Here is a 23946-nt window from a genome sequence, read left to right on the forward strand (position 1 = left end):
TCTCCTTTCTTCTCCCCATCATTGAAGTCATGGCAAAGTCAGACTCCGATAGGGTGACCAGATGTCCCGATTTTATAGGGACAGTCCCGATTTTTGGATCTTTTTCTTATATAGGCTCCTATACCCCCCACCCCCGTCTCGATTTTTCACATTTGCTGTCTGATCATGCTAGACTCCGATATTGTTCCCAGTGTGTCTGGACTCAGATTTATACTGCAGATTTATACTCCATCACCTTCAGCCCCCAACTAAAACCTCTCCAACGTATCATCAAGGATCTACAACCTATCCTGAAGGACGACCCATAACTCTCACAGATCTTGGGAGACAGGCCAATCCTTGCTTACAGACAGCCCCCCAACCTGAAGCAAATACTCACCAGCAACCACACACCACACAACAGAACCACTAATCCAGGAACCTATCCTTGCAATAAAGCCCATTGCCAACTCTGTCCACATATCTATTCAGGGGACACCATCATAGGGCCTAATCACGTCCGCCACACTATCAGAGGCTTGTTCACTTGCACATCTACCAATGTGATATATGCCATCATGTGCCAGCAATGCCCCTCTGCCATGTACATTGGTCAAACTGGACAGTCTCTACATAAAAGAATAAATGGACACAATTCAGACATCAAGAATTATAACATTCAAAAACCAGTCGGTGAACACTTCAATCTCTCTGGTCACACGATTACAGACCTGAGAGTGGCTATCCTTCAACAAAAATACTTCAAAAACAGACTCCAACGAGAGACTGCTGAATTGGAATTAATTTGCAAATTGGTTACAATTAACTTAGGCTTGAATAGAGACTGGGAGTGGATGGGTCATTACATAAAGTAAAACTATTTCCCCATGGTATTTCTCCCCCCACCCCACCCCCCTACTGTTCCTCAGACATTCTTGTTAACTGCTAGAAATGGCCCACCTTGATTATCAACACAAAAGGTTTTTCCTCCTCCCCCGCCCGCTCTTCTGCTGGTAATAGCTCATCTTAAGTGATCACTCTCCTTACAGTGTGTATGATAAAACCCATTGTTTCATGTTCTCTGTGTGTGTGTATAAATCTCCCCACTGTATTTTCCACCGAATGCATCCGATGAAGTGAACTGTAGTTCACGAAAGCTTATGCTCAAATAAATTTGTTAGTCTCTAAGGTGCCACAAGTACTCCTTTTCTTTTATACTGCAGAAGTGTGATCATTTTATTATCCAATCATTATATTTTTAGCACTCTGTTTTATCATGAAAAACAGATAAATCACTTGCAGAAAGCCACACAGGGGAACTCTAGAGAAGCATTACAGCAGCTTCCCTTTCCTATTCCAGTTCCTTTTAAACAAAACATGTCAGAAAAATGCAGGGATCAGGAGCTGTGTCTGTCACAATTAGCATGTTACCAGGATGCAGTGGGGCATACAGTGGGGTTTACAAAGGAGCGTAAAGAAGTGAGGCACCCAGCTCACAACAGACATTTGGGCACCCCCTTAGATTTCTTTCAAAACCTCAGCCAAGATGGAACATGCTTTCTCTAGTGATAGTTGATAGCCTTTGGATTCTGCAAATGTACCTCCATGCACATGAATAAAAGCACTTCAAATCCACATTTCTTCCATCTAAAGCCCTACCTTCCCCAGCTCTGCTAGTGCAGCAGCTCTACCCTGACCTGCAGTTCTGCCTGCTACTCCAGCCCTGAGCTTCCACACAGCTCTGCCAATGAGTCGAATCATGCAGCCATTACCTTTTTCAACTGTCTTCACTAAAAACTGAAAGAAAAATTCACATGAATCATGATTAAAGTGCAGGGTAATAAAATTAGAGACCAAGTCTTATTAAACTCTATTAATTCTCCATGTAGAACAAGTTATCTAATAGTATACAACTTACAAAGAGGACAAACAAGTCATATGTGTGGACTTTGCTTCTGTGATAAAGCCTGCAGGTTATCTAGTCTAGTGAGACTCACACAGTCACTGGACAGGGATACGGTAAGCTGAGCGGTTTTCAGAGTAGCAGCAGTGTTAGTCTGTATTCGCAAAAAGAAAAGGAGTACTTGTGGCACCTTAGAGACTAACAAATTTATTAGAGCATAAGCTTTCGTGAGCTACAGCTCACTTCATCGGTGGAATGAGCGTTTCCCATGCTAGAGTAGTAGCTTGGGGACCTGCTAATTAGCAGTTCATCTTCTGACTGTCAGCTTCTGAGAGCTCCCGCCTTATACTGGGAGGTTAGCTTTAATCAGGCTGTTCAGCACTGGAAGTGCTGAGGAAAGTCTGTATGTTTCACAAAAGTCTCTTTCTCAGTCCTCCTCCACCTTCTCCTGGGGCATTTGCTCTCCTTCCACCTGTCCTGCATGCCTTAGAAGACATATTCAAGCATATTCATGTCACCAACTCATTTCCTGAAAGCCCAGACCTTCAACATTCTCCCTACAGAAGCTCCTATTGGGTAATGCTCAACCAGATCTTGGAAGCCCAGGCCTTTTATGCTGTTACCATAGCACCTCTGTCTCCTACTTTAGCTGCCGTCTTCAGATGGAACAGGGCTTCCCCAGAAATAAAATGACATTTCTTCTTATATTGAAACTCTTTGCAGGTTGCTAGAGCCCACTTTCCTTTGGGAATAATAGGATGAGAAGGAGAAGAGGATGTGTTTAAGAGTACAACTATATTACAATCAGAGGTGAGACTGCAGTGCTGGCAGACCTATCCGAACTAGGTTTGATCTAGCTAGCACAAATAACAATGGCAGAGAAGCCATAACAGCACGGGTTAAATGCTCAAGGATCCTGGGTGGGCTTGTACGGTGCTGCTGCGGCTTCACTGTTATGAGTACTTACACTAGCTAGATCAAAGCTAGGTTAGGTATGTCTATATGTCCCGCAGTCACACCTCTGACTGAAATGTAGACAGACCCTAAAACACCCTGGTAGCTGCAGAAGGCAGAAGATGAGCCTTGACTCTTTGTGACTGCTTAAGAAGTGGGTGGTTTGAGAGAGGCTTGATACTTTTATTAATGTTTATGCCAAGGCTAGTGGGATAAAGAGGGAAATCAAACATAGAGGCCACAGAGCACAAGGAAAACAATAGAAAATTCTGGTGCTTTCTTAACGTTTATTAAGAGCCCTGAAAATACACTCAACTTGAGAATCTATATGTATATGCACAGTGCTGCATTCTGCACACATAGAATGGAAAGTGGTGCATATAACATGCCAGTTTGGTCACACAAACTGGCATGTGAATGCCTAGTTGCATCTTTTGTGTGCACAGGTAGAAACACCCCTGCAGTTAGTTATGAAGGGGACCTTGTGAACAGTTGGCCCCAAAACCAGGAAAGTAATTAGGGACAACCATTTAAAATAGTTTAGAGGTAGGTTAAAGGACCCTTTAGTGAACAGTTGGGTTTGTCCGCACATGGGATGTATCGCTTTGAGAAGTCCCACTGAGTATTTTTAATATATGTCTTGTAGGAAAATCAAGACCAATTATTTTATTGTCTCACTTGCCTTTGCGGACCTGCTGGTGTCGGTGCTGGTGATGCCCTTTGGAGCTATTGAGCTGGTTCAGGATAACTGGATTTATGGAGAGATATTCTGCCTGGTCCGAACATCTCTAGATGTCCTGCTCACCACAGCTTCAATCCTTCACCTGTGCTGTATCTCCCTAGACAGGTATGAGCAGAAAGACATGTACAGGGTACATGTTCTTGCCAGCTGTTTCCTTTGTCATGATGGTCTTAAAAAAAAGTAACATATCCAAGGCTTCTTTCTCAGTTCAGAGGCATGAATGAATATGTTGTATAATGTGTAGCACAGCTTTAAACATCTTACTGTAGTAGTTAATGGAGAGAGCACACTGAAGCTTCATCAGTGTAACAAGAGTTGAAGAAAGATATTATTTATATTGATAGAGTGAGTGAGCTCATCACCGCTGGTGTAAATTGGTGTAGTTCTGTTGACTTCAGGAGCTGAGGTTCTGGCTCAGTATCTTGCAAGAACATGTCCTTTGTTTCTTAAAAAAAAGATATTTAAAACATGCATTACAGAAGAGACTCCCAGCAGTCACAAAGAGCTATTCCATCTTGGTGCAGCATTTGGTACACTTTTAGTAGGAGTTTGTCTTCTTTTGCAATATCAGGTATTGGTCTGAAGGCTGGATTCCAGACTTGATTAGCAACTGGTTTGATTCATTATAATGAATCTTATGTCCCCAGGCAAAGATGCACCAAATTACTATCTGGCTGTATATTCACAATGCTGTCTCCTTGACATATGTTTAAAGTGCATTCGGTTTCTATTTCTATTATTAGCAGCTGTATAACCAGATGAAAATCATATTAAAGTATGATATATTTTGGCATATTATTATGAGATTGTAGAAAAAAATAAATAGCAGCACTTAATGTTTATAATGCTTGTTATTCCAAGGCATTCTTGGTCACTTTTAAACATCACTTGTGATGATGGCTAATAAGTACAGCTGGTATAACAACAAAAAAAAGCAATTATTTTTTGTAGGATATTTTGAAACATTTTTGCTTTTCCAAAATTTCCTGTGAAGAAATTAATTTTTTCTACAAAAACAAAAACACAACTCCTCCCCGAAAGCCAAAACTTTTTTCACTGTAAATTTTTTCCACCAAAAATATGTTTTGATTTTTGACTTCCAGTTTTTCATTGAAAAACTAGATTTTTTTGACCTCACAGAAAAATATTCTATAAGAAGTTTCATTGTGGTTTCATCAGAAAATGTTTTGAGATTTTTTTTTGACCCAGATGTACTAATAAGTAAAGAGAAAAGGAGTACTTGTGGCACCTTAGAGACTAACAAATTTATTAGAGCATAAGCTTTCGTGAGCTACAGCTCACTTCATCGGATGCATCCGATGAAGTGAGCTGTAGCTCACGAAAGCTTATGCTCTAATAAATTTGTTAGTCTCTAAGGTGCCACAAGTCCTCCTTTTCTTTTTGCGAATACAGACTAACACGGCTGCTACTCTGAAACCTAATAAGTAAAGGTTAAGCTTTGCATTCTAGGTTCTGAGAAGGAGAGAGGAACTTTTCTGATTTGAATGACAATTAATATTTAATGGCAAATAATTGTCAGGGCAACTAATATTTATGTAGTCTTTTGTCCAAAGATTCCAAAGCCACCTACACACTTTGCAAGATATTTAATATGCTGAATTCACCATACAGATGTAGCTTTTCTTCGGGGTGGGACACAGCAGCTGTTTAACAAGTACACTGCAACACTGTGCAGTAGTTCAGAGTGGCAAGTGAAGCAATCATGTATCTGAATGAAATGGAAGAGGATATTTTGATAGCCAAGACGTATTTCCTGCCTTGGAATGTCATCTGGAATTCAAGATAGCTGGCCTGTGAAAATGATGCATTAAATCTGAGGGTGCCACCTGAGACATTCATTACCTCAAGGAGGGTCACAGATTTCCATTTTTAGCTGATTGTCAATCAAGCAGATGTTAGACACTGAGCTGCGAAAATTGAAATGCCTGATAAACATTTGCCAAGTTAGCGAGTTAAATCCTCCAGCCTTTAATTAAACCCAGTGGGTCATACAGACATGAGAACACCAAGGCCATTCGGCTCCCTCCCAAAAAAAGTTCTCAGACAATTAACAGTGAAAAGGGATCTCTCCCCACTGTGGGTTTCTTGCCTCTCTTTGAAGAGCAAGACCGTACCCCTTGAATGTAGACCCCAGGTTCTTGTGTCTACTCCACACATGCTGCTTTCCACTTTCTGCCTGAGCCTGTTGAACTTCCCATGAAATTCTCCGTCTTCTGAGGGTTGCCTCCTTCCGACAGGGAAGGTGCTGAGATTTTTCGAGCAACAAGCACAGTTTTGTTTCTCATTAACATTGTTAGAGCCACTGTATTTGAGTCACTGTTGGATCAGTTACTGTCAAGATGTGTGGCTTGATTCTAATGTTCTGGTGGTGCAGATCTTGCAATGATCACAGTTTTATATGGAAAGAAGTTTTTGTAAACAAACCTGAAACTTACTATATGTAGCCTGCCCAATAAATCAAGGGCTGCTAAAAGTACACACCAGGTTAAAGGGAATCTGCAAGGTGATGAGGACTCACTTATTCCTAAGGACTTGGGCCTATGAAAAAAACAGAGCTAGTTTGGTTCAAGGAAGAACAGAGGAAAGCAGTTTATAAATCATGTGAGTTAAGTGAGGGTTAATAGAACAGTTAACTGTGCGAAGGGGAGATGAAAGGGGACAATTGGAAGGTAGCAGCGAGAATGAGCCCTCGTGTTCTCAAACCTTTCCATATTATGGGCCGTTTGTGAAGACCGTAAGTCTCTGGTGGGCCCCTTCCCGCCTCATCCCAATCTTACAACTTCTCTGTGGCAACTGCATCCCTTACTCACATGATGGAAACTACTGCAAATAGTGTATCACAAGGTACTGGGGTTGGAGCAGCAAAGACAGAAATGGGAGCTCAGCAGTACCACCTTGTGGGCCACCCATCTGAAGCTCATCATTAAAGATGCAGGGGGAAGCCCAGACTTTTTCCAATCACAAGGCTGAAGCGCAAGCTCTGAAACCACGTGAAAGTGATGGGTACCACTAATTTGGCAGTGGATGCAGAGGATGCTGTTGCAGTATAATAATGCAGTGCAGTTATTGCATATTGCAGAGTGTGTCTCTGCATGTTAATATACAATGCTATTGTTATGTGTATTTTGATGATATCTAGAGGCCCTAGGATCAGCCCTCCATTGTGCCAGCTATGTACAAACAAGTATAAAAGCCAAGCCCTGCTACAGGGGTCTCAGTGTCTAGATTTGTGAGCACAAGCAACAGATGGAAGAAGCAGACGAAAGAATGGGGTGGGAGGTAGGCAAGGAGAGAATAATGATAAAATGAGTTACTTTCTCATAGTAAATCCATAGTCTCAGCTCTCTACCAGCCAAGCTCTGCTGGATCTCTGGTGAATTCAGTATGATGGGGCCTACGAAGCAGGGACTGTACTTCATTTTTGTACAGTGTCTAGCTCATTCAAATACATATGCTTTGGAAATGTCCATTTGTGTATGCATTCCAGAATGAAGTACTTCAAATAACTATCATGAGCTTAATTCATGACCTCCCTTGGATAGTAACATTTTTCCAGTAAAAAAACCTATATGTACCTGTTAGCAAACCGGGATAATTTTTGTGGAGAGCTAGTCTAGTAGGTGAAAGATTGAAAAATGGAAAAACATCTGAAGATTTAGGGTGAGAGAGACAGAGACTCAGCATGGGCCTACCTCTGTTCTGGCAAAACTCTCATTGACTTCAGTGGAAACAGAGCTAGGCCAGTGCTCACTTCTTTTGAAGACACCACCCTTAAACATTATGGAATGGTGTATCATGACTCCAAGTGAACTACCAGACTGAGGGCCTTATCTTGCAAGGTAAAGATATCCATCAGCTTCCCATTGGCTTCAGTGAGATTTAAGGGTGCTCAGCAGTCCAAGTGGTAGGGTCCTCAGAGAGAGGACCATTCCATTTAAATGGTCAGCCGAATGAACAGAAGGAAATATGCTTGTACTTCCCTGAGACAGTTAGTATCCTGATTTTGCAAATTTCATATACTGTGGTTTTCAACCTATCACTTATATAGAATATTCTTTTTCTTCTTTTAATATTTAAATTAAATTTTAATAGAAAAAGGATATATATATTCCCTAGTTAAAGAGTCAAAGTCACCTAGACCAGGTGCAGAACTGATGGAGAGAAATGAACCATTTTGGAAACCTTGGGATATGCAAATTCCAGGAGTTGGATGCCACCCTAAGTGGATAGGCCACAGTAAAATCATTAGAAAATCTTATAACCGTCTGCTTATGAACTCACTGGCAGTTATAAACGGTTCTAAACAGCAGAGCCCCAGGAGAAATCCCATAATATTTAGTCACAAGGAAATATTAGACTAAACAATGGTGTAATCGTTTGAGAAGAACCAGAAGGCACTTAGAAATCAAATGAATTATGAGTGCGCTGAAATTCTATCCATGTTTGAGAGTTAGGACATAGAAATGCAATGATTGAAACAGAAGGTCATAGCTCTTCTTTCTTTTTGGTGTTGTCAGGCTGGTCACTGCCAGATGTTAGGCTGTTGTTTCTGGGCACGCACTCTCTCTCTCTCTTGCTCTCCATACACGTGCTGCTCTGTGTACGGTGTGTGAAGTGCTTTGCTCTGAATCAGAGGGAGGTGAGGAGAAATAAGCTCTCTAGGCTGGCTGCTGAATACAGTCTGACACTGGTAATTATCCCAGCATTTATCTGCCGCTCCATGCCTTCATGCAGAGAGACTGACATTTCTATAGCACAAGTCTGCTGAGAATTGCAGGTAATTCTCTGGCACTGTAATTTTCTTGATTCTCTTTTCGAAATGACTTAAAATACCTGCTACAGAGGTGACCACTACAGGCAATAAATACCATGACAGAGCACTAGCAAAAACAGCCCTATGCAATGCTGTTCCTCTCCAAAGGTACTTGGATTTGCCATAGGAAAATGAGATTTTCTCTGTCTATGCATGACATATGTTCCTTTCCCTCCCCTTACATCTCATTATGGAATTTCACCTGCAAAGTTACCTGGTCTGACTCCCTGGGTAAAATCCTGACCTCATTGAAATCAATGCATTTTGCCATTGACATCAAAGGGGCCAAGGATTCACTCAATATTTTTAACATGACTGTTATGTGTCCCAGTGCAAATGGGTGCAATAAACCCTGTGTTCACTTACAGTGACAGTTTCATCTAAGAGAGACTAGAAGACATTCTGGCTTGTGAGGAATGGAGAATCCATAATCAAATTAGCTGTCTTTAGCTGTTTCCATTCAATGAGATTCTACAGAGATGAGATGTTATTTATTCTGTAAAAGTCCCAGTCCCAAGGATAACAGCTGTCAAGCTGACACAAAGCCACCTATTTTAGTGAGCAGATCCTCTGTGAGAGGATGTGTCAGTATAACACTTCCACCTATAAGAACAGCCAAAAGAAATCACATGGCAGTGAATACTGGAGTCCTTTCCATAGTTAGGTTCCCAGCACTACTGAGATGCATCAGACTTCTCTGGCCAGGTACTTAAGTTTAGTGAAATGCAGATGAACTATTCTAAACTGCTACAAATAAAATCAGTATGGAAGTGAATCAGGGAAAGCAATTTGCCAGCCCTCCCTCCTCAGAGTAACTCTACATCTCTTTTTTCCTGTCTTCTCCGTCTCTTTAGAGAGGAGTGATGGAAGCTGAATTTTTTTATTAAACTTATTACAGCAATTTGAAAAATGTAGCATCTTTCTGCTGCGTCCTCTACATGCTGGAGTCATTTTAAAGCAGATTGGACAAAGCGCCTCAGAGTGTGTTGCAGGGAACAATCCTGCATGGCAGCTGGAAAAACCAAAATGACCGTATGAAAGTCTTTTTCACCTCTAATTTCTGTGCTCATTTGTGTCATGAGACTTTCCTTCTTCGTTAACTACCATCATCTATACTGTATTTGTGTGTCACTGACTCACCAATGTGATCTGTCAGCTTTCAGGAAATCTGGAAATTCCCATGTCTCCGACCCATCTGTGCTACAATAGGCAATGGTGATCCAGTGCACAAAATGAAGACAATGCTGCTTGCAGATTAAAAAGCCTGAAACCATTCATGCACCCAGGGCAAAATGATTAAAGACTGAAAGCACATTAACTTCCTCATGGGCATGTCCATTCAAGTTTTGGCTATGAATGTCAACCTCTTATTTGGCTTATCTTGTACACAGCTCATTGATTAAAATGAATCCTCAGGCTTCCCCCTCCACGTCCCATATTAGGAGTTTGGCTAGAAGAGCAGAGGGAAAGCAAAGACTGCCTTAGGACCCCATCTATACGAGGAACATGTGTAATTGTGTTTAGAGTGTAACATGGATACAGGTGCAGTAGCAGTGGTGTTGCCAGCATAGTGTCAGCTCTCCTCGCTCAGGAGATATTGTAAAAGCACTACAGCAGGGCTGCAAAGAGTGTCTTAAACCCCTAGGGTGAAATCCTGGCAGCAGTGAAGTCAATGGCAAAATTCCCATTGACTTCCACGAAGCCAGGATGTCACTCCTGATGTTCATGAGCGGTCCTTAAATATTTTATGACTTTTGATAGAGATTAATTAACCTTCACTTTCAAGAAGTTGGCTCCTGCTCCAAACCTCCCTTACAAGAAAAACAATGTAAATTTGAACTAGGAATTAGTGAAAACTCTGAGATTCATGGGTCCATTTGACAAGTTGGGGGCTGCAACCTGTATTTCTCTACTCTTAAATTTGCGACTACCTTGTTGGGACTACCCCAAGGGAAGTGTTCCTCCCTTGAAATAAAATTGCCAGTTGTGAATGTTTTGATCTGAGAGCCCCTTGAGTAGGGCAAGGTGGAAATTTCAGTGTCGCTTCACTTCTGTTCCAGAAGTAAAAGATAAAAAGCCCATTTCTCACACACATTTTTAATAGAAACCACTAAAAGAATTTTCTTAAGTCCATCAGTTCCTTTAAATTCTTTGGTTTCAGAGTAGCAGCCGTGTTAGTCTGTATTCGCAAAAAGAAAAGGAGTACTTGTGGCACCTTAGAGACTAACAAATTTATTAGAGCATAAGCTTTCGTGAGCTACAGCTCACTTCATCGGATGCATTTGGTGGAAAAAACAGAGGAGAGATTTATATACACACACACAGAGAACATGAAACAATGGGTTTATCATACACACTGTAAGGAGAGTGATCACTTAAGATAAGCCATCACCAACAGCGGGGGGGGGGGGGGGGGGGGGGGGGGGGGGGAGGAGGAAAACCTTTCATGGTGACAAGCAGGTAGGCTAATTCCAGCAGTTAACAAGAATATCAGAGGAACAGTGGGGGTGGGGTGGGAGGGAGAAATACCATGGGGAAATAGTTTTACTTTGTGTAATGACTCATCCATTCCCAGTCTCTATTCAAGCCTAAGTTAATTGTATCCAGTTTGCAAATTAATTCCAATTCAGCAGTCTCTCCTTGGAGTCTGTTTTTGAAGCTTTTTTGTTGAAGTATAGCCACTCTTAGGTCTGTGATCGAGTGACCAGAGAGATTGAAGTGTTCTCCAACTGGTTTTTGAATGTTATAATTCTTGACGTCTGATTTGTGTCCATTCATTCTTTTACGTAGAGACTGTCCAGTTTGGCCAATGTACATGGCAGAGGGGCATTGCTGGCACATGATGGCATATATCACATTGGTAGATGCGCAGGTGAACGAGCCTCTGATAGTGTGGCTGATGTGATTAGGCCCTATGATGGTATCCCCTGAATAGATATGTGGACAGAGTTGGCAACGGGCTTTGTTGCAAGGATAGGTTCCTGGGTTAGTGGTTCTGTTGTGTGGTGTGTGGTTGCTGGTGAGTATTTGCTTCAGATTGGGGGGCTGTCTGTAAGCAAGGACTGGTCTGTCTCCCAAGATCTGAGAGAGCGATGGCTCGTCCTTCAGGATAGGTTGTAGATCCTTGATGATGCGTTGGAGAGGTTTTAGTTGGGGGCTGAAGGTGATGGCTAGTGGCGTTCTGTTGTTTTCTTTGTTGGGCCTGTCTCAGAACGCCACTAGTTCCTCTGATATTCTTAAAAAGAAAAGGAGTACTTGTGGCACCTTAGAGACTAACAAATTTATTAGAGCATAAGCTTTCGTGAGCTACAGCTCACTTCATCGGATGCAGTGAGCTGTAGCTCACGAAAGCTTATGCTCTAATAAATTTATTAGTCTCTAAGGTGCCACAAGTACTCCTTTTCTTTTTGCGAATACAGACTAACACGGCTGCTACTCTGAAATCTGATATTCTTGTTAACTGCTGGAATTAGCCTACCTGCTTGTCACCATGAAAGGTTTTCCTCCTTCCCCCCCCTGCTGTTGGTGATGGCTTATCTTAAGTGATCACTCTCCTTACAGTTTTCAGAGTAGCAGCCGTGTTTGAGCTGTAGCTCACGAAAGCTTATGCTCTAATAAATTTGTTAGTCTCTAAGGTGCCACAAGTACTCCTTTTCTTTTCTCCTTACAGTGTGTATGATAAACCCATTGTTTCATGTTCTCTGTGTGTGTGTATATAAATCTCTCCTCTGTTTTTTCCACCAAATGCATCCGATGAAGTGAGCTGTAGCTCACGAAAGCTTATGCTCTAATAAATTTGTTAGTCTCTAAGGTGCCACAAGTACTCCTTTTTTTAAATTCTTTGATATTTTGATTTCAGTTTCTTTTTAATTATTGCAGAATGACCACAAAATATTATTGTGGGACTGCTATAGACTAAAAGAAATATGTGCACCTTACCATGCATTCTAATAGTAATTAATGACTGGACAGATCCACCATTGTGTAATCCAAATGCACTGTGCGTGCAACACTTGTTGATTATAGAAGGGATGTAGGAGGCTCAGAAAAGCTTCTGATTTCTAATCACAATTCTAAAACTTTCACCTGGAACTAGGCCTTCAGGCTTGCAAGGCTTATTTCCCCTCCCTTGCACAAACATTAATTGAGACTTGAAAAGGTTTCCAAGTAGTTTGATCTTTGCAGGGTTCTGCAGGCATTTCAGCTGGCTCTTCAGTCTCGTTCAAAATGTTCACTTGGATGCTGCTAGAACTAGAGCTGTTGGAGAAACTTAGACAGAATCATTTTACGTTGAAATGGGCAATTCTGTCAAAATTTAAAATTTTCATGAATTCAGGTCAGTTTATTTGGAATTTGGTTCTGAACAAAACCCCAGAAAAAAAGTTCTGACAATGTCAGAATGTCCCACTTTTTCAGAATGACACATTTTGATTTTTTTATTTTGAAATGACTTTCGATTTTGTATTATATTATACAAAATAAACACTGACAAACCTCTGATAGTTTGTTAAATAGTATAAATATAAATATCATAAAACAAAATAAAAGTCAACATCAAAATCAAATGTTTCAGTTTTGTCAAAATGACCCAAAACAATTTTTTTCAGAATTTTCCTTCCCAGAGAATTTTGAAATTTTTGGTTCTCTCTCCAATTTGGAATGAAGCCAGATTTTGAAACCTCTAAATCCTTAGTGAAACAAAATTTCTCTTCCACACGGCTCTAGTTAGAACAATGTTCCTTTGCTTAATCTATTACCAGTGAGTTCTCAGAGTTGAGGTTTAAAGTTTCTTGGCAAAGACGTGGATATTTAATTTGTCATTTTCCCCTAAGAGAATATTGAATCATGAAATTGTGTTTAGAGCTGCAAGTAGATGAGATGATCATGACAGGTGGCACTGAAAAGATAACAGCAGCTACGTAAGTGCCAGGATTTCTGTTCAGGGGAGTATAACTCAGCCTAGCATCTAGGCATGGTTTATTACTGGCATTTCGGCAGCCCCGACAGCTAGGTTCTGCATGAACACAGATTATGTCCTGGCACATCTCATTGGGCCTCTTTTCTTTTAAGATTCTCTTGACAGGAGCACTTTTCTCTTGTTATTTTTTCTAGCTATTGCTATTCCATTCATTCAAACTTCACTGGAGTCTATTTTTCTAACCTGTATTTTTCTGTGTTTCATAAGTCCCCTGCCTTCTGTTTATTTTATGGGCACACTTATATTTTTAGGAAATAGCATTGTTAATCTAATTCTCAGAATCCACTTTGGAAAGTCATTCTGTTGCTCACTTCAGGAAAGGGCGGAAGGTGCCGCTTTACAAGACTTTTATTCGATAACATCTTGTATCTCTTTTCATTACTGACTCTGAAAAATACTCAGATGAATTTGGCATTGCCTTCAGGTGGGGAAGCAGCAGAAACAGATGTCCTGACCTTGGCAACAAAGTATAAAGAGCAGAGAAATGCAGAGACATGCAGATATAGCATTAGCAGATTTGTCTCGGAATAAACTCTTTTTCACAATGTGTCAGAAGTTCAATGTTAAATTGAATCCAGATTTTGTTGCCACTGGGTTATGCTATTTGATCATCTATTTTGTGCTGGGGAGAGAATTAGACCTGAATATTTATTTTTTTATTTATAGCAATTTTTTTATGTATACCTAACCACCTGCTCTAGATGTCTGTACAATAAAAACAATGACATCACTTACAAAGAGACCAAGGAGAAAGAATAAAATCTTTCACACAGAATGAATTTACCAGGACTAGCAATTAGCTCCTTTGATATATGCCTTTGCAATCCAACTCCTTCTCGAAAACTGATGGGCACTACATATCAGCAGACTTGGGCTCTGTTGGACCAAAGAAGAAGCGAGTTCCAGAGTCAAGGGCCCTTTAATGAGGATGCTTTGCCAGAAGCTGCCTCCTGGTTAAACCCAGGGATTGTTTGCCCAGTTGCCCTTGTACCCCACATGGAGAGGGAAATAAGGTAGGAAGACAGAATCCAAGCCATTTAGGGCTTTATAAGTTGAAAACAACCTCTTCAGTGGCATTGGGAAGTGAATTGAATGTCAGTGTAGATATTGGAGGACAGGTGCAGAGCTCTCCACATAGAAGGCACCACTAAGCAACTGGGCCACTGTTCTGCACTAGCTGAATCTCCTAATGGTCGTCAGGACAGGCCCCTACACAGAATTCCCTGGAGATGATAAAAACAGCAAGGTCCCACCTCATCAAACAGGAAATGGTCACAAAACTTCTCACTAGGCACAGATGCAGAAAACCCCACTGATGCTGCTTGGATATCCTGGAGCAGGTGGGGATCCAACAAGAACCTCAGGTTGTGAACTCGCATAGCGAACAGCAGACATACTCTCCCTATCAGTGGAGCCAAAATAACCTCTGTCATTGCACCTAGCCTGCAAGCACTGCCTCAATATTGTTTGACCGGTATCTCAGCCAGCTAAATCCACATCCAAGTCTACATTTCTGTTCAGGCACTGGATACATCGTCTGGCTACCCCGACTAAATGTTTGCAGGTTCGCTATACAGCATGCCGCATAACAGATGCGTGTGTATATTAAGAGCTAGTGTTAATGGAATAGAAATATGTCATGTAATAGCGATCTCCTACTGCTAAATAAACACTAAGGCAAAACAGATGAGTCTGAGGAGTGTTGGAGCAGTAGAATGACTGTTGCTCCTTGTGCCATGTACAAACATTAATTAACATTAATGTAATGTTCAAACATTAAATTAACACAATCCCTTAAGGAAATGACATTCTGGAGCCTTAAAGTGCAATGTTCCCTACAAGAAGTCAGTATTATTCAATGAAATTTCTACTGAAGAATTTCCCCCCTTCATGACAGGTTGATTTTGAGGGCTTCAGGAATGGAGGTGTGTAAGTATTGATCTTTATATTACAGATGAGAAAATGGAGGCATAAAGAGGTCAAGTTACTTGCCCAAAGAGGGTGTGAGTGGCTGAGCTATGGTTAGAACTCAGGAACTCCTTGCACACTGACCGCTAGACGGTATATCTCCTTCTCAAAGCAAGTGAGAAAGCAGTTTACTCATAACATTGCTGTTTAATAGATAGTGCTTTGGGGAATCATCTGGTTTCTAATTTTCTGAAAGTGGGTTATTTCTGGAGAGTTATTTTGTTTTAAACATTTATCAGTGAGTAATGATCAGCGATCTGACTATGTGGCACACCTTCCATCTGGTACCATTTAAAACCAGTCTATAAATTCCCTATCCCCTTTTCAGCTACAAATGAACTCTGCCTCTTACAGCATTCACCTGACACACAACCTGTGTGAAAAGGGAATGTAAACTTGGGGGAAAAGAGGAGGGCAAGGTAGAGTAAATTCATACCATTTACGAAGGGTGGAAGACATGATACGTAATGTTAGAAATGTTCCATAATAGCGTTCAGCTCTGTACTTTCTTTGCTCTTTAGGAAAATTCATGCAATGACTGTAGAATTCAAGGGCTGAAAGTATAAAGAAAAATATCAGAGCAGATGGTCATGGCACAGCCTGAGGGAAGCAATGTCCTTTACTAATCTTTACAAAATCCCTAGATATATTATAAATATATTTTGCCGCTATTGCTGCCAATTCTTCCCCTTCGCCCAAGGGACTATGGTGGAGTCTTCTGTCTCTATTTGGCAACATACATTTGTTTGTGTTAGTAGCTAAATTTAACCCAGCTCCAATTAACTGTTCTCTTTAGGATTATTCCCCAGAATAATTATCTTGACACCAGAGGGCCATTATTTTTCTAACAAGGGTTTTCATTTTGTTAGATGAAATCATTTTTGGACATTTTCATTCTCCACCAGGAATTAACATTATTTGGAATATTGGGAGACAGTAGTTGGAATACTGGGGGCCCTAGTGTGTGTTTGCTTTGCAGGGAAAAGGGGAAGAGGAGGGGTTGTTTTAGTTAAAGATGGAAGAATCTGGTAATTTGGGGGCGATCTCACACTTCTGTGAAGCCACTTAAATCAATAAAAGTTGATCCAATTTTACACTGGCATAAATAAGTCGAGATGCTGCCTTTTAGATTTCAAATGGTAGCAGAATTCTTGACTCAAAACTTTATCTTCTCCATATTTTTGTGTTGAGAGAGTGATGTAAAATTTTGTTCTTTACTGGACGAAAACAACAAAAAACTGCAATGCAAGAACAGGGTTAAGTAGCCAGATTATTACACAAGTTGTGACCTGCCAAAGAAAAAATTGATTTGACACAGGCAAGTGGGAAAGAAGAGTTTTCCAATGGGATTGCTCTTTCTCTGACTGTTCTACAAGGTGGTTGCATACACCAGTGCACCTCATATGGAGAGAGCCTCCCATGAATTTCCTGGCTGTTGGGACATGAGGAACAATTGGGAGATAACGATTAGTCTAGGTTTGCTGTGCCTTGGTGTATTATGCTGGCTGAACATGGTGGCTTCTTAGGATAATGTGGAATAAATTGGTCCTACTCTGCTATACAAGCAGATGGAGCATACAATACTGCCATGGAGGAGTATTCGGACACCGGATACACAGCCTGCTTGTATGTGGCAGGTGATATGATAGCATGGAGAAAGAACAAACAAAAGTGACAGACTTTCCGCCCACTCAGCAAGAAACTACTACTTTTCCCAGACACTTTATGGGATTTTTGTTTTAAACTTATTCAAATGAAAATGCAACACATTTCCTCCGTCTAACTGTGTTCTTCTGGGTTTCATAAAACACGTGGCCCATGCACGGTATATGTACATGACAACACATCAGACAGATTAAAATACAGAGAACACCCAAGGGACCCAGACTGCCTAATAGAGGTGGGTGTGTAAGTACCTTTTGTAAGTAAGGAGCAACCCTCATCACAATATACAGATATGCACAGCTCAAACAAAATTGTATTAGAAACCCTGCAGATAATTTAGAGTGGTCTCCTAGGGCCACGGCGTGTCTGTTACATAATTATTATTATTATTTGTATATCAGCAGTGCCCATGGACCCCAATTGGTATTAAGGCTTCACTGTGCTTGGTGGGGTGCAAACACACACCATGATCTATACCTTCCACTTCCATGCCCCGCAATGCTTGCAGCCAGCCTGAGTCACGAATATGCAGAACCCCTTCATTTTCCTTCCTCTCTTCTGTGCGCCTAGCAGGCGAAGGCTCCTTTGCAGTAACTAAGACTGCCATCCCGTGAAGGTTGGTTTGATTATGAGGCACTGTATTTTCCTTTTGCTTTGGTTTTGCAGGGGTTTTTTTGGGGGGGGAGTTGTCGTGGGGACAGAGTGACTCCTTCTATATACTTGAAATCATAGCAGCTGACTGTGCTATGTGACTCGGGATATAGCACCTTCCTCAGCACAGCCTTGGGCCAGCATGACAACTTTGGTGTTCTGCAGCAGAAATTCATGGAGAGAAATGAGGGACATTTTCCTTTCTGTTTCCTCTTCATCTTCACAAATCCCTCTCTGCTGTCTCCACAGATTAATGTTAGACAAGCTGTCCACGATTCCTGCTTCCAGGGAATGTGATCTATGTCTCCTCCCTGTGGAGCACTGAGAGCTGATAGTTACAAAGGTATTGTTAATAGGGGACATCTCACACTTCACCAGCGTTTATGTCTGCTTCATGGCCTGATTTGTTTGGTAACCAGCCAGAAACATGTGAGTCCCACAGGCAGGAACAGGACACGTTTGCTCTTCTGACACTTTGATTTTGTGAGCTTCATATTTTATCTTGTGTGCTCAGCTGATCCATTGGTTAGGGGCATAGAAACATGGCAGAAATTGCCATACAGGATAAGACTAATGGTGTAGCTAGTCCAGTGTTCCATTTCTGACGGTAGCCTGTACTAGCAGCTTCAGAAGAAGGTGAAAGATGCCACAGAACAGACAATTTATCCAATAAACTGTCCTTTGGGGAAGTTTCTACTTAACCCCAGGTAGTTAGTGATTGGCTTATGACCCGAAGCATGAGGGTTTATTTATAGCTCTCACAAACTGTTATGGCCATGGTATGGGTCTGTCAGCATCCCTTCAGAGTTAGGGAGACCGTGTTCTCTAGTAGTTAGGGTGTAGTTCTGGGAACCAGGAAGTATGGCTCCAAATTCATCCAGATATGAAGCCCACTGAAGTTAAGGAGGAAGTCAGGAGGAAGAGCTCAAAAGCTTGTTTCTCTCACCAACAGAAGTTGTCCCGTAAAAGATATTACTTCCATTGGGAGCTGGAGCTGGAATAGGGAGCTGGATTCTTCTCTGTATCACACATCATCTGCAAAATTGTTGTCCGTGTTCTGGGTTGCAGAACCTTTATTCTTGATAATGATGATAAAAAGACAGAAGGACTTGACTTTCCAGTCCCAGGTGAGTGTGCAGCAGTGGTATTTAGAAAAATAAATAAATCACATTTTGACACGTATGTGGAGAAATAATGTACTGCAGTGGGATCACTGAGAGGGAAGAAATATGAGAGGCTATGATGTTATTTTTACAGTATTCAGAGTAGCAGCCGTGTTAGTCTGTATTCGCAAAAAGAAAAGGAGTACTTGTGACACCTTAGAGACTAACAAATTTATTAGAGCATAAGCATCCGATGAAGTGAGCTGTAGCTCACGAAAGCTTATGCTCTAATAAATTTGTAGTCTCTAAGGTGCCACAAGTACTCCTTTATTTTTACAGTACTAATTTTTATTTTAATGGCCCTTTAATAACACGCATAAGCCAATGTAATGCTGTCAGCTGCAGTGCAGATAAAGGTTCAGAAAGCTAACAACTGGAACCACTTGGATGAATGGTTTCTCCAGCGTGGTTAATTGGAAACATTTCCTGATGATTTCCTTATCAGTTTATTACTCCTGACTCAACATGTTAATTCCCTCTCCCATTTATTTATTTTCATTTTTTATCCTCTCTGCAAAATACACACTTTCTGTCTGGACTCAGCATTATTTGCTATAAGCTGCTTCTGCTGAATGCTACAAACATCCAGCACTGAACAGAACCTTCCAGTAGGCATCTCTTCATGCACGGGGAAAAAAAAGTATCCCAGTCCATGTCCCTAGTACTTAGTGACACAAGGGCTGTTGTAAATGGTGCCCAAATTAGTACCATCTGTCTCACTAAGAAGTAAGTGACTTTACTGGAAATGTCTGTTTGATCTCAAGGGTCAAACAGTTTATTTCCTTAGCACAGAAGCATACAGAGAATGAGGGAAAACCCAGCCTCAATAAGTTACAGTAAACATGGTAAAGATTATGTATACTGACTGGTTATGACAAGACACACGGTGCTCAGTCAGACTGTGGAACTCAACATGTAATGTTGTGTAGGCCAAAAGTACAACTGGGTTCAAAAAAGAATTAAATAATTTCCTGGAGGTGAGGTCCTTCAGTGGCTGTTAGCCAAGATGGTCAGGGATGCAACCCCATGCTCAGAGTATCCCTAACCCTCCAACTGCCAGAAGATCAGACTGGACAACAGGGGACGGATCATTCCAAATTGCCCTGTTCTGTTAATTCCCTGTGAAGCATCTGGCACTGGCCCCTTTCGGAAGAGAAGATAATCAGCTAGATGGACCATTGGTCTGACCCAGTGTGGTCGTTCTTATGTAAGGAAGTATTTATTCTGTCCCTTTTTAAGGCTGACATTGACCTTCCTGTCCTGTTTGCAACATCTCTCATTCCCTCACTCCAGGAGAATGACCTAAAGCTCACAACCAGTTCTTAGCAGTAACTTAAGACCTGCTCCTAGCAATTAAGGCCCAAGACTGCCTTCCATTAAGGTAAATGGGATTGATTCCCATTTACATGAAGGCCCCTTTACACTGCTAGAGTGATGTTAAATGTAAATAAGAATCAGGCTGATTAGTATTCTTCCATTAACATTAATGGAAATTGGATCCAACCCTGGAAGAAGGATATATTAGACAAAGTATATCGGCTATTGCAAGTGAAATCATTATGGAAACCATCTTTTAACATGCATGGCTTATGTTATCTGTGCAATTGAGGATGTAATATATAGAAATGGCATGTTTACTCTCTAAGTCTGGCTTGGCGTATCCTGTGCAGTAAAGTCAGGGACTCTCTCAGAACAGTGGTTACAGTATTCACTGTGTCCTGGCCAGTGCTACTTCTTATTGTCACATTGTAGGAGGATGCTATTACACTCATAAAGTGGGCTGGTACAGGCACAGGAGCCGACTTTCCAGTGTGCCGGGGGGTGCTTGACCTGCAGCTCTGCCCCAGGCCTCGCCATTTCCTGCCCCTGCTCCACCCCCACCCTGCCTCTTCCTGCCCTGTTCTGAACCCTCCCCCAAGCATGCTGTGTCTTCGCTCCTCCCCCCTCCCTCCCAGCTTTCTGATTGCGGCAGGCAGGAGGCCCAGGGAGGGAGGGGGAAGCGCTGATCCATGGGACCACCGGCAGGTGGGAGGTGGTGATGGGGTTGAGGGGAGCTGATGGGGTGCTGCTGATAAATGGGTGCTCAGCACTCACCGTATTTTCCCGTGGGTGTCCCAGCCCTGGAGCACCCATAGAGTCGGCGCCTATGGTCATAGGTGTCCTTCCCTTGCCTCCATTCAGAGATTAGGCCAATCTCAGCATCAAGCCTGACACAAAGTAACTCACTTTGCCAGCAGCCATTGTTTGTTCCTATTTTTAATGGCTTTTTTATTCTAAGGCAACTACTTTAATGCAGTGCTCTTATCCCATGGGTTTCCAGACACCTTTAGTGCAGCACACAGCACTGCTCCTGAGCTTTTGCAGGCCAGATCTTCAAAATATCTCTTCCAAACCATAATTGCCCATTCAATATTAAAATACATACAGTATTCCTATAGTTAAGTTATTATGTGTAAATATTTAACCCATCTCTACCCTATAGGGAATATAGCTGCATAGCTCTGGTGCTGTAGCTATGTTGGTATAAGCCAGTAGTGTAGACACAGCCTACAGCAACATTTTTTCCATCACTGTAGGCACATCACATCCCCAAGCGACAGAAGCTAGGTGGACAGAAGCATTCTACACAAGAGGTTAGGTCAGCACAGCTATGGTGCTCAGGTGCGTTGATTTTAAGAGTACATCAGGCGTTAGACTCTTGAGACAGGATCTCTTGCACTGCCACTTGTGACTCGACATTTGTGTGTGTATCTCACTGACTCACAATCACTAAACGGCACGTTGCCAACTCATAATTAGCACCACACATGTGGAACTACTGTCTCGCTCGGGAGCCAAGTTTAGCTGTTGCACTACAGCTGTCTATAATCTCATGACTGAAACTTTATGTCCTGCAGTACCTTTCCATGTGATTTAAAGGTCATTTTCCATCAGAAGTCGCCTGTTCAATGGATGTCGGATCCAAAGCCAATTGAAGTCATTAGGAGTCTTTCCTCTGATTTCAGTGAGTTTTGGATCAGGCGCTTTGAGGGACTTGCTCTTTCCCCACCTATTCCTAGTAGGGTGCAAACATGGTCAGAACAATTAATTTAAAATACAGCCAAATATTCAGGGATAGGGTTTTATTTGGTTGGTTTTTGCATTTTTCACTCAGCTTTACCTTGAGTCTGTTCCTTTACCTTGAGTGTGCCAGAGACTCAATCTCTAACCCTGAACTACTCACGTCTCCGCTCCGTTGCCTCAGTTTCTCCATTTGTAAAAAGAAGACTATACTTATAATTACCCACCTTTGTAAAATGCTTTGAGGCAATTGGGTTAAAGACACGACATACATGCAAATTGGTATTATGCTACACCCATAATTAACTTGACTGATGATGATCCAATATTCTGAGTGAAGAAATACATCCTTGGTCTCAGTTAGTGATTATTTCTCTGGTAATCTATAGAGCTGGGCTGAGGACGGAAGTGGAGGCTTTCAAGATTTTGATATGTGGCTTCAAAATTTCAAAATTCTTTGTGAAGGAAAATTCTTAAATAAATAAGAACAAAAGTGCTTTTGGTTAATCAAATGTTTCAAAATATAACACAAAATACAAAATTAAAATGAAAATTCATTTCAAAACAAAAAATCAAAATGTTTTATTCCAAAAACATCAACATGGGATGTTTGGACATTGTACGAACTTTTTTTCCTGGAAAATTGACCCGATTTCATGAAGTGTATTGATTTTGATGGAGCCGCATATTCTGTCAGAATATGATTCTGTCCAAGTGTATCTGACCAGTTCTAGTGAAATATGCCAGTCACACCACCACTACTTCACCCTAGGAATATACCCTGATACGAGGAGATGCTTTCTGCAAATGCTGGGTCATGTCTTTCCTCCTGCTAAGGGCTCGTTATAATCCTGGAGACTCCCTTGTTGTCAGTGAGCAGAAACACCCCCCAACAGGTTACTCCCACAGTAGCATCCTGTCAGGCAGCGCAGCAATCTGAACATTTCCTTTGCCACCTAGGAGTCAACTCTCTCTTCCCCTTCCCCCGTGAGCAAGATACTCCGTGATTGTCTTCTGCAGGGATTCTTGCAGCTTCCTCTGAAACAGCTGGACTGTAACTGTCACTGACAAGATGCTGAACTAGCTTGATCACTGCTCTGAATTGTTATGGCAATTCCTGTATTCCCCTGATGGTCCTCTCTTCCCTGTTCAGGCTAATAAAGAAGTATGTCTAGTTAATTCAGGCTGCGGAGCAGTCTTCTAAGAGCTATCAGATGTGCTGGATCCGTGGGGACTTTAAAAAGCAAATTGAAAATGTTCTCACCTGCAAATGCTTCCAGTTTGTGAAGTGCATGACTGATATATTAAAGGAGATTTTAATGCAGTTTTGTGAGCAGAGCTATCAAACACTTCACATAAAGAGTCACTTTGCAAATGTGCTTGCTTCATCTCACTTAATATGGTCAAGCAAGAAATTGTGTTGTGTCACCTGAGTATTCAATTTACTCCTTATCTGTTCTTTTGGTTGAAAGCGCAGGTTGGGGGACTTTCCTTGGTATTGTGGTTATATTGCCCCCTGTCAGCTGAATATCTTTGCAGTCCACATCCCAATATCTATATACTGACACTACTTGGCTTTTGTTCCTCCTTTTCCATCAAATATAATCCCGGCAAACTACAGAGACCTCCATAGCAAAGCAGCATGGATTGAACACTTGACTAGGGGTCAGGAGATCCAGTGTCTATTCCTGGCTCTGCCAATGATGTTGATCAAGTCACCATTCCTCACCTCCTCTCCATCGGAAAAGTGGGGATGATAATCCTGGTGCAAGCTTTGTAAAATGTTTTAGATTCATAGAATCATAGAAGTATAGGACTGGAAGGGACTTCGAGAGGTCACCTACTCCAATCCCCTGCTCTCAAGGCAGGACAACATAATAACTTGACCATTCCTAACAGGTGTTTGTCTAACCTGTTTTTAAAAATCTCCAGTGATGGAGATTCCACAACCTCCCTAGGCAATTTGTTGATCAAAGACCAGCAGGACCATGAATCAAAGATATCATACAAGAGCTTTTACTAAGGGCAAGTATTGCCCAAGCAAAGCCT

The 23946-nt window shown here is 41.6% G+C and overlaps 1 protein-coding gene across 2 annotated transcripts in view; it reads left to right on the top strand.

Annotated features, from left to right (window-relative positions):
• HTR4 (5-hydroxytryptamine receptor 4) overlaps positions 1-23946 on the top strand; it is a 227673-nt gene that overhangs the window by 105545 nt on the left and 98182 nt on the right. For both annotated transcript variants that reach the window (XM_043520172.1, XM_043520171.1), the window contains one exon: positions 3483-3683. In XM_043520172.1, coding sequence (XP_043376107.1) covers positions 3483-3683 — 201 coding nt within the window. The remainder of the gene's footprint in view (positions 1-3482; positions 3684-23946) is intronic.

This window comes from Dermochelys coriacea, chromosome 8 (genome assembly GCF_009764565.3).
Source record: "Dermochelys coriacea isolate rDerCor1 chromosome 8, rDerCor1.pri.v4, whole genome shotgun sequence".
Lineage (NCBI taxonomy): Eukaryota > Metazoa > Chordata > Testudines > Dermochelyidae > Dermochelys > Dermochelys coriacea.